The following is a 15,427-nucleotide window of genomic DNA, read 5'->3' on the forward strand; positions in this document are numbered from 1 at the left end:
ATGATTTGCTTGACTGCAACCACTGAGGTTTAGGAAAGAGAATGCACAAGTATAATTTCTCCTTAAACCGGTCTGCCAACCAGCATTGACATCAACTGGGTACTTGTCAGATGTGCAGAATCCTGGGCCCCACCCCAGAATCTGCATTGTAATAAGACCCCCCAGGGCATTTGTATACACATTGAAATTGGACAAATACTGCTTTAAAAGATCTAACAGCTCAATTCTCCAACAAGGGTGTTGGGTGGTGGCTTTCATAAAGCTACAGAGATTAGCCACTCAGAGGGGCTGTAGAAAGGAGAAAAAAATTATTTTGCTGTCCACATGAAGTTCCTTATGCTATATTTTAACTGTGTATTACGTAGGCGAAGGGAGCCATCTCTGGTGTGGGCATCCATACGTTTTATAACATTCTCAGGGTGACATCAGGGGACATCCAAGGAAACAAATACAAAGGTTGGTGGTTAAATAAGGGAAAGGGAAAGCCTTGTTTTCTTGGAACGTGATTATGAAGAATCAAGCAGAAGGCAGAGTTACATTGTCTATAGTGAAAAAAATAGCATTACCTGAAAGATTTCTCAGCACATTTAATTCTTTTTCCAAACTGTCTAAGGTTTGCTGATCAGCAGTGCCATCTAAGAAAGGCTCAGTGTGGTCAGTAATATCAATATATTCAATTTCTGAAATTTCAGAAGCAGCTCTAGATAATGGTCGAGCAGCCGCACTTCTTGATCGAGGATGGGAGGAAACAAGGCAGCTGGAGCTTTTTTTAACAGGGTTGGAAAGGGGTAAATTTGCTGTTGAAGGTCTCTGTGATATCTGGCCTAAAACGAAAGATAAAAAATTTTTATATCAACTTTTTCGAAAATTCTGAATGAATGCTTAAAGATATAAAATACCAACCCCCTAAATCTAGAGCAGTTAAGGTCATGGAATAGAGTGTAAGAGAAAGTGGATTTTAAATTATCATGCATTCTGGTTTACCACAATGTTTTAATCCCAAGTTACTTTCCCTATGTCATAAAGAACACTTCTGGGCTATTTTTCCCTTTTTTTCTACATTCAGAAAAAAGACAAGCCAATTTTAAATTAACTAAAGCAAGACATCTGTAAACCAAGTTAATTCCAGAACAATTCAGTGTCTAATCTTTTTTCCCAATGTCCAGTCTTATAACCTATTCCATAAACATCCCAAACTGTGTCGTGTTTCTTAAATTCTAGGATGATACCACACTGTGCCTTCTAAGAGTAAGAATAGAATAGACATGGTACCACTTCCTAGTGAATTTTATTTGATGGTGTGTAACATTCTTCTATTAAGACAAATATGGAGACAAAATACTAGTATGCAAAATCTTCTAGAAAAACACAGGCTTTAAAGAAATTGAGATCATATTTCTAATTTTCCTAAATATGAATTCACTTTCTGCTGTTTTAGAGGGCACTTTAGTGGAAAAGTTCCAGAAACACAGATCTAACTCAGGTTATTACTTTGTTCCACTAAGTCGCTTTGGCAGGCAACTTTATCTTCACCTATTTCAAAGGCTGATTTAATTGGTTTATTTAACATGTGTGTTTCTTTCATAGTAGGAAAAAAAATCTCTTCAAATCCTACACTAACACAAAATAACTATCTCTCTCTCTCTCTCTCTCTCTATCTACATATATCTATCTACCTAGCTGTCAATAGATACATATATCTATTTTATGGTACTGCTCACAAGATTCTTTAATGAAGGCCAAGGAAATATTCAAAGTACAAATTTAGATTCAGAGTGTAGGTATATTTTTATATGTACTAAATCACTGTCCTGATTTAGATTAACATATTTATATTAAATATAAATAATTTATAAGATAACCTTGTAGTCCCTTAACACAAATTGTCTTTGTGTAAAATACTGGATTATTTAAAGAAGCGCTATTGTCAATATCCTGAAAGTCATGATTTGAATGAACATATTCCATTATAACATTATGCCCATTTAACTCAAAGGAAAATGTAAGATTCAGAAGAGTAACTATAGGTAGTTGTCATGTATTAAACATTTAATAACTACTGTTTGTCTTTTTTTTTAGCTTAAAAATCTACTTTGAATGTAGCTAGTACCCTAAGAAGCATCTTTAATGCAGTATGTAATTATTTAAGCAATTAAAACTGACTAAGGTAAGTCCCAAAGGGCACCAATTTTAATGAACATTTCAGAAACCAATTTTGAAAACATTTTTTGTTGGAATGAAATTATGAATAAATTAAAATAAGATTCTGACCTTTTTGTCTATGTGCACAGAGACAATTATGAAGAAAAATCACTGACAAAAATGCATCTATGTCTGAAGACATATAAATGTAAATATCCCTATGGATTACTTTAATGGCTAGAATTTGGAAATAATTTCCCCTTTTACCTCTAATACACAAGAGTACATCATATATAAAATACACAAATACATAAAAATACATGATACACAAAAAATCAACCTTGCCGGGCGCCTGGGTGGCTCAGTTGGTTAAGCGACTGCCTTCGGCTCAGGTCATGATCCTGGAGTCCCGGGATCGAGTCCCACATCGGGCTCCCTGCTCGGCAGGGAGTCTGCTTCTCCCTCTGGCCCTCCCCCCTCTCATGTGCTCTCTCTCATTCTCTCTCTCTCAAATAAATAAATAAAATCTTAAAAAAAAAAATCAACCTTGCCATTCCTCCATAATAAAGCAGTAGTAGGAACAGCCATCGTGGAAGCATGTGAGTATAACAATAATTCAACGTATGAATTGAAACTTCTGCATCTGTGGAGAAAACGAGACCCTTCTATTTGTACTGTGCTCTGTCCCAGTCAAGTAAAATTCAGAGGAATGCAGAACTCTGATTAAAATAAAGCAAGTGGAAGACGTTATGAGGAAGAACTGGACTTCTGCCAACACAGGCAAATATGAGTTGAGAAACATTTAGCATAATATAGATGCCCTTCAGAAGATTCAGAAGAGCACAAACACTTGCTGAACTCTTGTGACATCTGGTTGCTACAGTATTAGAGGTTAATTGATCCCAGTTGAGGAAAAAAGGACACTGGGGGTGGGGCAGACTTATGCTTAGCATGCAGCAAACAGACCATCTTTTTTATGGAAAATATGTTTAAAGGGTAATTTAAAGTCCCCAAAACGTAGAAAGAGACAGAAGAAGCTTCAATCTGGCCCTCGATTTTATTTATTTATTTTGTTTATTTAGTGAGTATATCGTTCTCTCCTCCAGCTTATTAATGTAGAAGCTTATTGATGTTGAGGCTGGGGTTACGATTTGAAACACCACCAAGACTGACACTAATGAAAAATGCCATGATTGAAGGGAACATTCCATAATTTTTTTAGAAGTCCAGTTTGTAGATTAGAAACAGAAGAAATTCCTTTTGGAGTAACTCGTGTCATTGCTCGCAGTGTAATCTTAGGAAATTATAGATTACCACTGACCACAGTTATACTCTAAAAATAACAAAAGAAAGTGTTCCTGGTATTGGCTAAAGTATATGCTCTATGACTACTAATGAGACCATGCCATATATTGGTAAGATAAAAGAGAAGGGCGCTCTGCACTATATTAATGGGCATAAGAATGCTGATGAGGATATGAAAGTATGAACCACTCACTGGATGGTATTTAGTACAATAACTCTTATTGCTAGTCTAAATAAAAACATTAGAATTGGATGAAACATCAGCAGAGCAACATGCTTTTTGCACAGTGTTTTAATAACAAAAAATATCTGATCAAAGGAGCCACTATTTTATTCCTGAATAAAGGTTGCAAAACATCACTGCCTTTTGACATTCTTGTTCTACTGTGTAAATTACTAAGCATTTATACATAAAACCATAAAAATGTATTTTCTAAGAGTTCTTAGCACATACATGGACATTTTATTTAGCAGTGTGGGTTAGTAGAAAGAAGGCTAAAGTGGGAAGCACTTGCCCAGTCTCACTGAATTAGAAATCACCTGGTGACCTGAGACATGCAAATTTGTATTTCATCCGCAAAAGTTAGGAGGAATTAAGGGGTTGGACAGAATGATGTCTTAAATCCCCTCCAACTCTGAGAGCCTATGAATTAATACCCAATCCAATTAAATTACAAAATCATTTCTCAAATCCTAAAATTGGCAGGCACTCTGTCAGGATCAGGGTACGCAAAAGTGAACGAGACATTGCCTCTACCCTCAAGTTGTACTCCACACTAACACACAGTCCTGCTCTCCTGCTTCACTCCTTCAAACATGCTTGCTTAGTGCTGACAATATGCCAGGCTGTGTTCCATCACTGAGGACGCAACCAAGAAAAGGACAGGCTAGGTCCTCACTTTCTTTCCAACCAACCGTAGGATGAGCAGAAAATAAACAAGTAAGATAATTTCATCTAGTAATAGGTTCTAGGAGAAGGACAAAAGAAGGTTAATGTGATTGGGGGGGTCTCAAGAGACTAGCATCAGGGGCACCTGGGTGGCTCAGCCGTTAAATCGAAGGCTCTGCCTTTGGCTCAGGTCATGATCCCAGGGTCTTGGGATCAAGCCCCGCGTCAGGCTCCCTGCTCGGCGGGAAGCCTGCTTCTCCCTCTCCCACTCCCCCTGCTTGTGTTCCCTCTCTCGCTGTGTTTCTCTCTGTCAAATAAATAAAATCTTTAAAAAAAAAAAAAAAGAGGCTAGCATCAGGTAGGGTGGTTTCAGAAGGCCTCTCTAAGGAGGCAGCATCTGGCTGAGATGGAAAAATGGGAAAGAATCGATCATATGAAAAAGGGTGTGAAGCGGGAGAAAGAGGCTATAGACCATCCCAGGTTAGATGGAAGAGCAAATTCTAAAGCTAACAAGCGAGAGCGTGGCCTGTGTGAGGACAAAAAGAAGCCAGCCTACCTGCACTGTGGGAGAGGGTGTGGTTGGCAGTCGGGCAGGGCCAACTCAGTAGTCTGCTCTGTGATGTCTGGTAAGAAATGTTGGGGTTTTTTTTTTCTGTCTTCTATAAGAAGCTATAAAATGCTTTTAAGCAGGAGATTAACAAGATGCAATTTATACTTTAAGTTTACAGAAAATGTGATGAGCTCCCTATAAACTATAAACAATTTTATGACTATAAACAATTCACTCACTGACTATAAACAGTAGAATTTGATGGAAATTACTTATTGAAACTTGTTTTCAGGAAAGGCAAAATGTGAAATTGAGAGACAAATGAGAGATGAAGGACAACTGGCTTGGGCTCATCTTAGGCAATGAAGGTAGAAGTGGTCAGATTTGGGATCAGTATTAGTGCTGAAATCAGCAGGCTCTAGGAATGATCAGGCTGTGGCGGGTAAGAGACAGACAAGATGGCTCCTGATTTGGAGACTTACCGATGTTTATATGGTCGTGCAGACAGACATGGGAAGATGCGGTGGGCAAGCAGGAGGTTTTGGCAGGGCTTGGGGAGGATCAATGGGCTTGCTGCTAAACACAGCTGTATTTCATAGCTATCGTGTTTCTACATTCACAAACTTAAAAATCTTACAGAAGAATTCCTTTATACACTAGCATCAGTTCAGAAGATAAGATTTCGATAACTTATGACATAGCCAGAAAAATTTTATTTTTATTTCAGGCTACTGAAATATTTCAGAATGTCCTTTCCCTCCGCTCCTAACTGGTAAATCTTATTAATTCTTTAAGACTCAGGTGAAATGTCACCTGGTCTCTAACGCCTTGGTGACCTACACCTTTTAATGACAAAGCAATCACTTTACCATCTCCATTCCTAAAAAGACTGCACGTGTACCTACCTCTATTATAACTGATCACATGTACTATTATTATTAATTACCTGTCAGTCTCCAAAAGTATGTTACTCACAGTCCTTTAATAAAATGTGTATTCTATATGGGGTGATTTATGTGTTCATGTATCTATATAGCAGCTTTCCCTAAGTATGATTTTTGGACTGTCTACAACAGCATAACATGGAATTGTTGATAAGATAAATGCAAATTCCTAGACCTTCTCTCAACTTTAATAAATCAGAATCTTAAGAGTGAGGTGGCGAAATCCACACTACAACAGGTTTCCCAGGTGGTTATACTTACGCTAACATTCGAGAATCTCTGCACTAGACTATGCTCTTGGGATATAGGGACCGGGGCTGATTTTGTATCACCAGTGTCTGGCAATGCCTGGCCTACAGTAAGTGCTCCTACAAATTTTTTTTTTTTTTTTTAAGATTTTATTTATTTATTTGACAGAGAGAGACACAGCGAGAGAGGGAACACAAGCAGAGGGAGTGGGAGAGGGAGAAGCAGGCCTCCCGCAGAGCAGGGAGCCTGATGTGGGGCTCGATCCCAGGACCCCGGGATCATGACCTGAGCCGAAGGCAGGCGCTTAACGACTGAGCCACCCAGGCGCCCCATCCTACAAATGTTTTTTATAGTAAATTATTGACTTCAACTGATCAAATTGATACTAAATTGATACGTAAAGGTATTTGGCTACTTATTTATAAAAATTTGTCTTAGTAACAAATTTCTCATAGCACCCATGTGAATTTGTTTTCAGCAATATATGGTAACTTAAAACAGTTCCTTTGACCGCCTGAGAAGGGAGCTACCAGTAGTTTTGAAGCTGCTTGAGACTTTGATGTGAGAACAGGTATCTAATCATAGAGCCAAAAAACATTTATCATAAACGGATGGTTTTTCTACTAAAAAAAAAAAAATAAAAAAAAAATAAATCTGACAGATTCTCAACAGAAATGCATATAAAAGGGATTTAAGCTAGCCAAGGAGTTTGAATCATAGGATTTAGGGCAAGAGAGATACAAATTTTGCATATTTGGACAAATCATATGTAATGAAATCTCTGGCTTGAAGATGGCCCTCAACGAAGGCAAATAACCCCTCTGTCAAGTGTTCCTCCTAAACCTGTGTGCTCCCGGAGATCAGGGAACATGACTTATGCATCCCTTTTCCCCCAGGGCCCAGCATCAGGCCAATATACTCAACACATGTCTGTTGAATTGCCTTAATTCATTAGTCATCTACAGCAACTTCACATGAAATTCAGCATAAAGCAAAGTTACTGCAGCAGGTGTTACTGGATAATAATAATGACCTAATAAAACTACTGATTTTAATGATGTCAAAATTCTCTGTGTACACTCTCTAGGAAAATATCACAGTGAGATTCAACATGTCAAAAGAGTTACCATGTAGATAATCTTAAAATTATTTTGGTTAGAGACTGGAGTTAATGAACTTAAATCAAGATTCCAGGCTTAACACATTCAGCACTAGGTGTAGAACAGAGGTGTCTCAACCACGGCTACAAGCAGCAATCTTAACCTAAACCATTCCTTTCACAAATGGCTATGTCTTATCATAATATGAACCAAGTGGATGATATGCAAAATCTAGTAAAAATACACTGCTGAGAGTGTAATAAAACTGAGTATGTATTTTATAAGGATTGTTTAAAATATACACCATACCCTGAGCTACATTACAAAAATATTATTCACTAATACATTGTTGCAAAAATAACTAAGACTTAACTCATGTTGTTGAAAAGAACATGACTAGTCTTGCTTTTTTGATTTTGGAAGAAAAATGTAAGGCAGCCAGTTAAAATGAATAAGTTCACATTATGAAACTGCAAAAATTTTCAGGTACCTAGTAAACCGCTCAGAGACAAACTAAAAAACACAGTGAGTCATCAGTATGGCACTGTGGCCTTCCAGCTGATCTTACCCATCTTTTGTTGTGTTCTACTCATTGACGGGTTCTGGGCACTCTGCAGAACACCCAAGGCGACTGCATTATCAGCATATGCACTTATGCTACGGTCTGGGATCCACTCTCTGTCTCCTGGATGGAAAAATGGTAAACTAATTTAAATCATTAAAGGAGAGAAATCCATGTTATTGCTTTACTTATCGTCTTACTGGATAATACTTAGCTAAATAAGGAACAATGATAACAGTAAGGTATATATTATAAAAGAAATCTCATAATTATACAATAAAAACCATTAAATTTGCATAGCATAATAAAAAGAAAACTCTAAATTGCAAAGATATTACACACACACATTTGAATAAAAACAAACACTTTTTCAAGTATACAACAATATAACATAAAGTATAATAGTTTGTACATGAATAAACACATCTGAATACATGGGAAACCTAAGAATATAGGTGACACCATGACCTAACTTTCAGAAGGAAATTCCAGCTATGTCTCAAAAATCTCACAGATCCTGAGATTTTGAGATTTGCTTTTAAGATGGTATTTAAGAATCATCATATAATACTGAGCAGCTAATGAACTGATTCAAAGAATTTCTATTTCACAATTTAGTAAAGGCTCCATTTCTAAATTCTAAAAATAATCTCTCCTCAGTCTCATTTTACTTATGTTCTCTCACATTGTGAGAGTAGCCTCAAATATAAATATGTGGCAACTCACACAGGGTTAATAATTTCAGCTGGAGAAGAAGAAAATGACTTTCTTCATTGAACAGAATTGCCCAGTATTTCCTAAAATGAGGATGAGCTGTTTAAAAAGAAAAAGTGTCAGAAAATTGTTAGGTTGGTCCACAGTCCATCTGATTTCATGTCTGAATTTACCTGCAATTGTAATCCTAGTACTGGAATAGCTGCATTCTAAGCTATGAGAAGAAAGGAAGTTGAGTCTTTCATTTTTATCAAAAACAAAGAATCTTTCAAGTCCTTGATATTGTTCAGTTATAGGCTTACTTCTGAGGGCTATTTCTTGTAACAACTAGGAAACAAAATAGTTAACAACATTAAGTTTATTTTATCTCATTAACACAAAGCAGCACATTCCTTCATTGAGCACCTACTATATTCTTGGCACAGATTCTGCCCTCATCAGATTTAGGTTCTAGTAGTGAAGACATAGACAATACCACGACATTTATATATAGTAAGTTCTGAAAAATATATAAACCACAATTAGGATAATTATCCGAAAGTTGCCATCGATCCAAGGAGGACAGAAGTTCACAAAAGAAAAGTTCTCCTTTCTCTCTTATTTTCCTCCCTTAGTGTCTTTGCACATAAGTTACTCTGGAAAACAGAATCTCCCTCATATGTTGTGCTTTTGAATTAGTATCTTCGTCTATACATAAACTAATTTCAAAGATGAAAGTAGAATACCAAGGGAAATAAATCTGGTCATAGACAAAATCCAAGTTAACAAAATACTTATCATGAAGCAAACATCCATGTAGTAAAATGAGTCAAGAGTGAGCTAAGTAATTTGAGAAGTTCATACAATTAGAAACTAGCAGACCTAGGTCTGGCTGATGTGAAGCCTAGGCTTATTTTCCCACCCTATGAATTCATTTTGTGGTATGCTTTCATCCTAGGGAAGAATATTAATGGGATTAAAACATACATGAGTCTAGTAAGAAACAGATTAGAGATTCAGACATGAGAGCTCTAGATGGGCTTAAAACATAATCAGAGTGCTCTCAGTATTTAACAGTTCCCTAATGGATCTAATTAATGCCCAAATGCAGTCTGTTTCAGGGTAGTAAACAATACAAAAAAATTATGATAACTCAATTCAAATTTATAAGACATAAATGATAAAATATTACAAAACAAAGCTAGTGACTGATAAAGCACCTCCTTCAAAGACAAGTCCAAGTTGGCTCTACTCATGGAATCTTCCCTGGCTGTCCCAGATACTGATTATCAATTTACGGCACCCCTTCAGCTCTAGTGCAGCTTTTATTTGGATTAGACAACTGCAAACCTGGAACGTTTTCTAAAAGCATCAGTTGAGAGATAAGAACAAAGAAAGTGCGTTGGTTTGTTTCCCAAACTCACAAAGTTAACTACTGGTGGTGTCAGACCAGAACCAAGAGCCCCTAACTAGTCCATGTTCTTCCTGGCACCCAACCCTACCCCACTGCTGATGCTCTACAACTTGGTACTGAATTCCATAGTTTCCACCTTTATGAAGGACTCAGTGTCTGAAAACTGAAGTGCAAAATGAACTATTGTGCACTCAAGTGCAAGTCAAGTAATTCTGCTAAAAATTGCCCCTATCGCTCACTCTTAAATTTTCTACTGCAGCAACATAGATTTTTAAGTAGTCTCTGCTCAAAGAATGGCTTCTACTAGAGCAGGAGGAGAATAAAAACAGTTCATGTCTAGTCATCACGGATGAAAACAAAGTAGATTCTACCGCTATACATAAAACACCATTCTCTATGGCATAATCATTTACCACTTTTTTTTTTTTTTTTACGGTAGTAGTATAAGTAATCAGAATATGATTAGTAGCTTTGTAATATTTCAAATTCTAATTATGTAATACTTTAAATATGCAGATTATGTATTATATATAACATGACTTGATCACACAATTTAATATCAATAATTTAAAATATTTGTTTCATGGGCGCCAAGGTGGCTCAGTCAGTTGAATGTCTGACTCTTGGTTTCAGCTCAGGTCATGATATTGCAATAGTGGGATTGAGCCCGGTGTCGGGCTCCACACTCAGCATGGAGTCTTCTTCAGATTCCCTCTCTACCCATCTCCTACCCTCTCAAATAAATAAATACATACATACATAAATAAACTCTTTAAAAAATATATTTGCTTCAGATATCCATACCAAAAAAATTAGTCTTTAGAGCTAATTGTATTATTGCACTGAAGTAGACATACTTAATTCCAATGCATGTTTTTGACTATTATATCTGAATGAGTCCATAAAAAGTTTTTTTTTTTTTTTCCTAAGATTTTATTTATTTATTTAACAGAGAGAGACACAGCGAGAGAGGGAACACAAGCAGGGGGAGTAGGAGAGGGAGAAGCAGGGAGCGGGGAGCCCAATGTGGGGCTCGATCCCAGGACCCTGTGATCATGACCTGAGCCGAGGGCAGACGCTTAACGACTGAGCCACCCAGGCGCCCCTGAATCCATGAAAAGTTACAATTGTCTTAAATGTTTCCAAAAATACTGACTTATCTCTATATGTCCTTTTACATTTAAATTTTAATGCCATATTTTTGAGATGTAACTATATCAACAAAAGTAGTCCTATGTCATTCATTTTAACTGCTCGATTGCTTTCCATTATACAAATCACCAAAGATTACATATCTGCGAGCTTTGGCCAAATGCCTTTTATTAGGTTATAGCAGAGAATGTCTCCCCCTAGGGCACCGATCAGGCAGGCTTGCACCCAATATAAAAGAATTGGGGTCCTTCTGCTCAGGATTCCTCTCCCATAACACAGGACACTGCATGAGTAGATTGTCACCTAGCCCTCTTCATGAGGCCATGTGGAAATTGGAAAATTAGAGTTCTGCTTGCAGAAATTCAGTCTGATTGTTTTCTTCACTGGGGGAGGAGGAAGAAAAGCTCATCTGCAATGAGGCTTTGTTTTTTGAGATCTATTATGGGCTACATTGTGAGAACGTCTTCTAGAAGGGATTGGATTTCTTTTGGCAGACACATTAAGGTATCAATAGATGGATTAAAATTAATGTGAATTTGTTGGCTTGGAGCTCCTGAGCAAGAAATGTATATTTACACTGTAACCCTATGTTAAAAGAAAGCCCAAGATTTCCATTTTTCAGGTAAGATATTTTATTGACCTGTCCCAGATCCTCTGCAAGAATCAGTTTCTCTTCATCGTGTTGCATCTGTGAGTGTATCTCCCAGGGTATCCCTCCGGTGATGGAGAACACTTCTAGGGTTCAAAAGTTTTTGCAAAGGTCTCAGCTCCAATTTTGCACTTCAGAAAGGAAGAAGACCCATCACAAAGTGGGCCCAAAAATCCAATCCCCCAAGCAGAAGTGGCAGGAGATCAACAGTCATTCTTCTATGTTTTTGGTCCCACCTTCACTTCAGGCACCATGGAGATTCATTTCAAATGACTTTGAAGGATTGTTAAAAATTTGACTTGCCTGATTTCCAAAAAATGTATTAGGTAATCACGATTACCTAAGATTTTTAATATATAGAACAGAGATTCAAATATAGTTTCAAAACTTGGCATTAATGCAACAATGAGCGACTTTACTTTTTCCTCTAAGATGAAATGAAAACTATACCCCTATTTTCTTTATTAGCCATGTTTTTGAAGGAACTGCCTTTAAAACCTTATACTTACATTAAGCCACAAAAACTGGTTCTATCTACATACTGCATTTATTTCATTTTAACCAGTGACTATACAGTAAAAAGCTAGAAAGGATTATACTAAATTATTCATAATAATAAATTTCATTTAGAAAAGTAACAGCTCTCTTTCTATGATACATGAGGTGGGCCTTAAAGTTTTGTCACCCAAAACCGTTTGTTATAATGGCATTTATCATATTAGAATTTGTCCTGTAGGTCATTAACATTCTTTCCTGTGTGAGTCATTCTTCAACTATCTCATGATAATATAAGGTAGCACATTTTAACTTTAATAGGTAGTAATGTTTCAGAATATATGGTGTCATATAAAATTTCTTATGATGCTTCATATAGAACTTTTAATATAACAAACATAATAGAGATTTACCAGTGGTGACTCTGTAGTTTTAGAATCTTCAAAGTTTGGCCTCTCATGCAGATTGTTAAATTCCAAGGATTCTTTGATGTCCTGAGATAATTGTTCCTTAATGGAAGGTTTTTTTAAATCTATACTTGGCAAAGAATCCTTGCTCTCAAGTGATAGGCAGGAATCACCAGACTTTTGATTACTTTCCATATCTATCATTTTCTCCTTGAAATTTCTTTCAGAAAAGCTGCTTTCCCCTAATTTCTCAATGGCAGGAGAATAAACATCAGGATCCACAATGATGTCAAATTCTGCATTTGAAGTTCCTGCTGTTGAAAACAATTATTTATGAAAGTTAAATAAACTGATTAAACTGTTAATAAACCAAAACTTCTGTGGTGTAAACCTTTACCAATAAGCACTATTTTATCAACACTTCTTTACTGAGATCTCAATGTTAAAATACCTTTACTCTGCCTATGTTTAAAAATGATAATCATAATTTACTGATGTATTCAAAACTTAATGGACCAGACTCATGGAAGGAGGCAAGATTTTATTTTGTAATAAAATAAAAATTGATGCGTATTTTTATTTCAGCCTCTGGTTCAATTCCCACTTTCCTACATCCTCTCCCACTCAAGTTTTACAATGGCAATTTATGAAAAATAATGCAGAGAGAACTGTATTTCCACATTTTGCCTCTTTTCCTTAGCATGCCTAGTGATGAGGTGAGGACAAGGGGAAATCTGCAGATGAAAGAGCAGGACCAGTTAGGGGCACAGAAAATGTTTCAGCTGGGACACTTGCCTCTGGAAAGCTACAAAATGAGCAAGATTATATTAGTCACCACCTATTATGTCTGCTTTAAATAAATGAGTTGCTTTAGATCATTGGTTTTCAACCTGGGTGCACAATGGAATTATCTGAAGGTACTCTTTAAAATTGTCAGTGTATGAGCCTGACCTCAAACCAATTAAATCAGACACTGGGAGTGGTATTCAAGCACTGTTTTTTTCCACCTCTCTCCACCAAGTTCTCCAGGTGATTATAATGTGCAGCCAAGGCTGTGAAACATTGGTCTAAATTTTAGGAAGAATAAAAGTTCTTTAACTATTTTTGCACCATACTGCATTCATTTTAAATGAAAATATGTGTATCATTATCCAGATTGAATATCACTTCATCTGATTATCCCTATGCTCTTTCCAATATAAATATCTTATCTCTATAAATAGATGGTGTAAAATAGTAAAGGCTATGACTAAAATACTCTCCAGTGATGTAAATTCTTGCCTGGCTGCCAAAGGACTTACTCGTTGCAATCAAATGTTCGTATAGCTTGGCAATTACACATAGTATTTAGAACCTCCATTTCCAGCAACTATCACCTCTTAAATCACCCAAGTACTATGAGAAATACAGTAACTTGTATATCAGAGAAATACTTTTACATGCAAAACTTTATAAAAGCTATTCAATTTAAGGAAACTTCCATGAATGCTGTATTTTCCTCTTAAGGTTGAATAGAAATTAGTTGATTTTTTGGTACAAAGAGATGCTATTCCCTATATGTAAAGGCCTACAACTAACCTCTGCAATATTTTTGCAAGGTTGCAAAATTCCGTTATTAGGATCAATTGCTGCTGAAGAGGTGACAAAGGAGCCTTTTAATACTCTTTAAAAATGTGATGCAGAAAGTATAGATATGATTTAATCTGTTCATTGGAAGTCCCATTAAGTCATAAAAATCAGATGTCTTGGTTCAACATTAGAAAATTGATTAATCTAATCTGTCACATCAACAGGCTAAAGAAGAAAAATCACAAGATCATATCAATAAAAGCAAGCCAGAAATGAAAGGGAACTTCCTCAACTTGATAAAGACTATCTATAAAAAGCCCTAGAGTTAACATCATACTTAATAATGATAAACTAGATGCTTTAACCCTAAGATCAGGAATAAGTAAAGGATGTCCCCTCTTACAACTCCTTTCCCACATCGTACTACAAGTCCTAGCTAATGCAATAAAACAAGAAAAGGAAATAAGTATACAGATTGGGAAGGAAGAAATAAATCTAATTTTGTTCACAGATGACATGATTGTTTATGTACAAAATCTGAAAGAATCAACCAAAAAACTCCTGGAACTAATAAGTAATTATTGCAAGGCTGCAGGATATGAGCTCAAGATATAAAAGTCAATCACTTTCCTATATAACAACATGAATAAGTAGAATTTGAAATCAATAACACAATGCCATTAGCATGCAAAAAAATGAAATACTTAAGAATGAACCTAACAAAATATGTGTAAGATCTGTATGAGGAAAACTAGAAATCTCTGATGAAAGAAATCAAAGAACTAAGTAAGTGGAGAGATAGTCATGTTCACAGATATGAAGACTCAATATTGCCAAAATGTCACTTCTTCCCAACTTGATCTATAGATTCAATGCAATCCCAATTAAAATCCCAGCAAATTATTTTGTGGATATTGATAAACTGATTCTAAAGTTTATATGGAGAGGCAAAAGACCCAGAAAAGCCAACACAATATGGAAGAAGAACAATGTCACAGGACTGACACTACACAACTTCAAGAATTACTAAACAATTATAGTAACCAAGACAATGTGGTAATAGTAAAAGTACAGAAAAATAGGTCAATGGAACATAACAGAGAATCTATAGATAGTTCCACATAAATATAGTCAGCTGATCTTTGCCAAACAGCAAAGACAAAATGATGGAGAAAAGACAGTCTTTCAACAAATTGTACCTAGAGCTGGACATCCACATGCCCCAAATTAATCTGGACACAGACCCTCCACCCTTCACAAAAATTAACTCAAAAGAATGATAGACCTAAATGTGAAATGCAAAACTA

The 15,427-nt window shown here is 36.2% G+C and overlaps 1 protein-coding gene across 1 annotated transcript in view; it reads right to left on the bottom strand.

The window, feature by feature from the left end:
• The window catches only part of ZBBX (zinc finger B-box domain containing), a 110,243-nt gene that overhangs the window by 14,829 nt on the left and 79,987 nt on the right, over positions 1 to 15,427 (bottom strand). The window contains 4 exon segments of the mRNA XM_034988738.1: positions 567 to 824; positions 7,748 to 7,864; positions 8,629 to 8,782; positions 12,558 to 12,865. Of these exon segments, the coding sequence (XP_034844629.1) occupies positions 567 to 824; positions 7,748 to 7,864; positions 8,629 to 8,782; positions 12,558 to 12,865 (837 nt within the window).

The sequence above is a fragment of the Mirounga leonina genome, unplaced genomic scaffold (genome assembly GCF_011800145.1).
Source record: "Mirounga leonina isolate KUSES-001 unplaced genomic scaffold, KU_Mleo_1.0 Mir_115, whole genome shotgun sequence".
NCBI lineage: Eukaryota > Metazoa > Chordata > Mammalia > Carnivora > Phocidae > Mirounga > Mirounga leonina.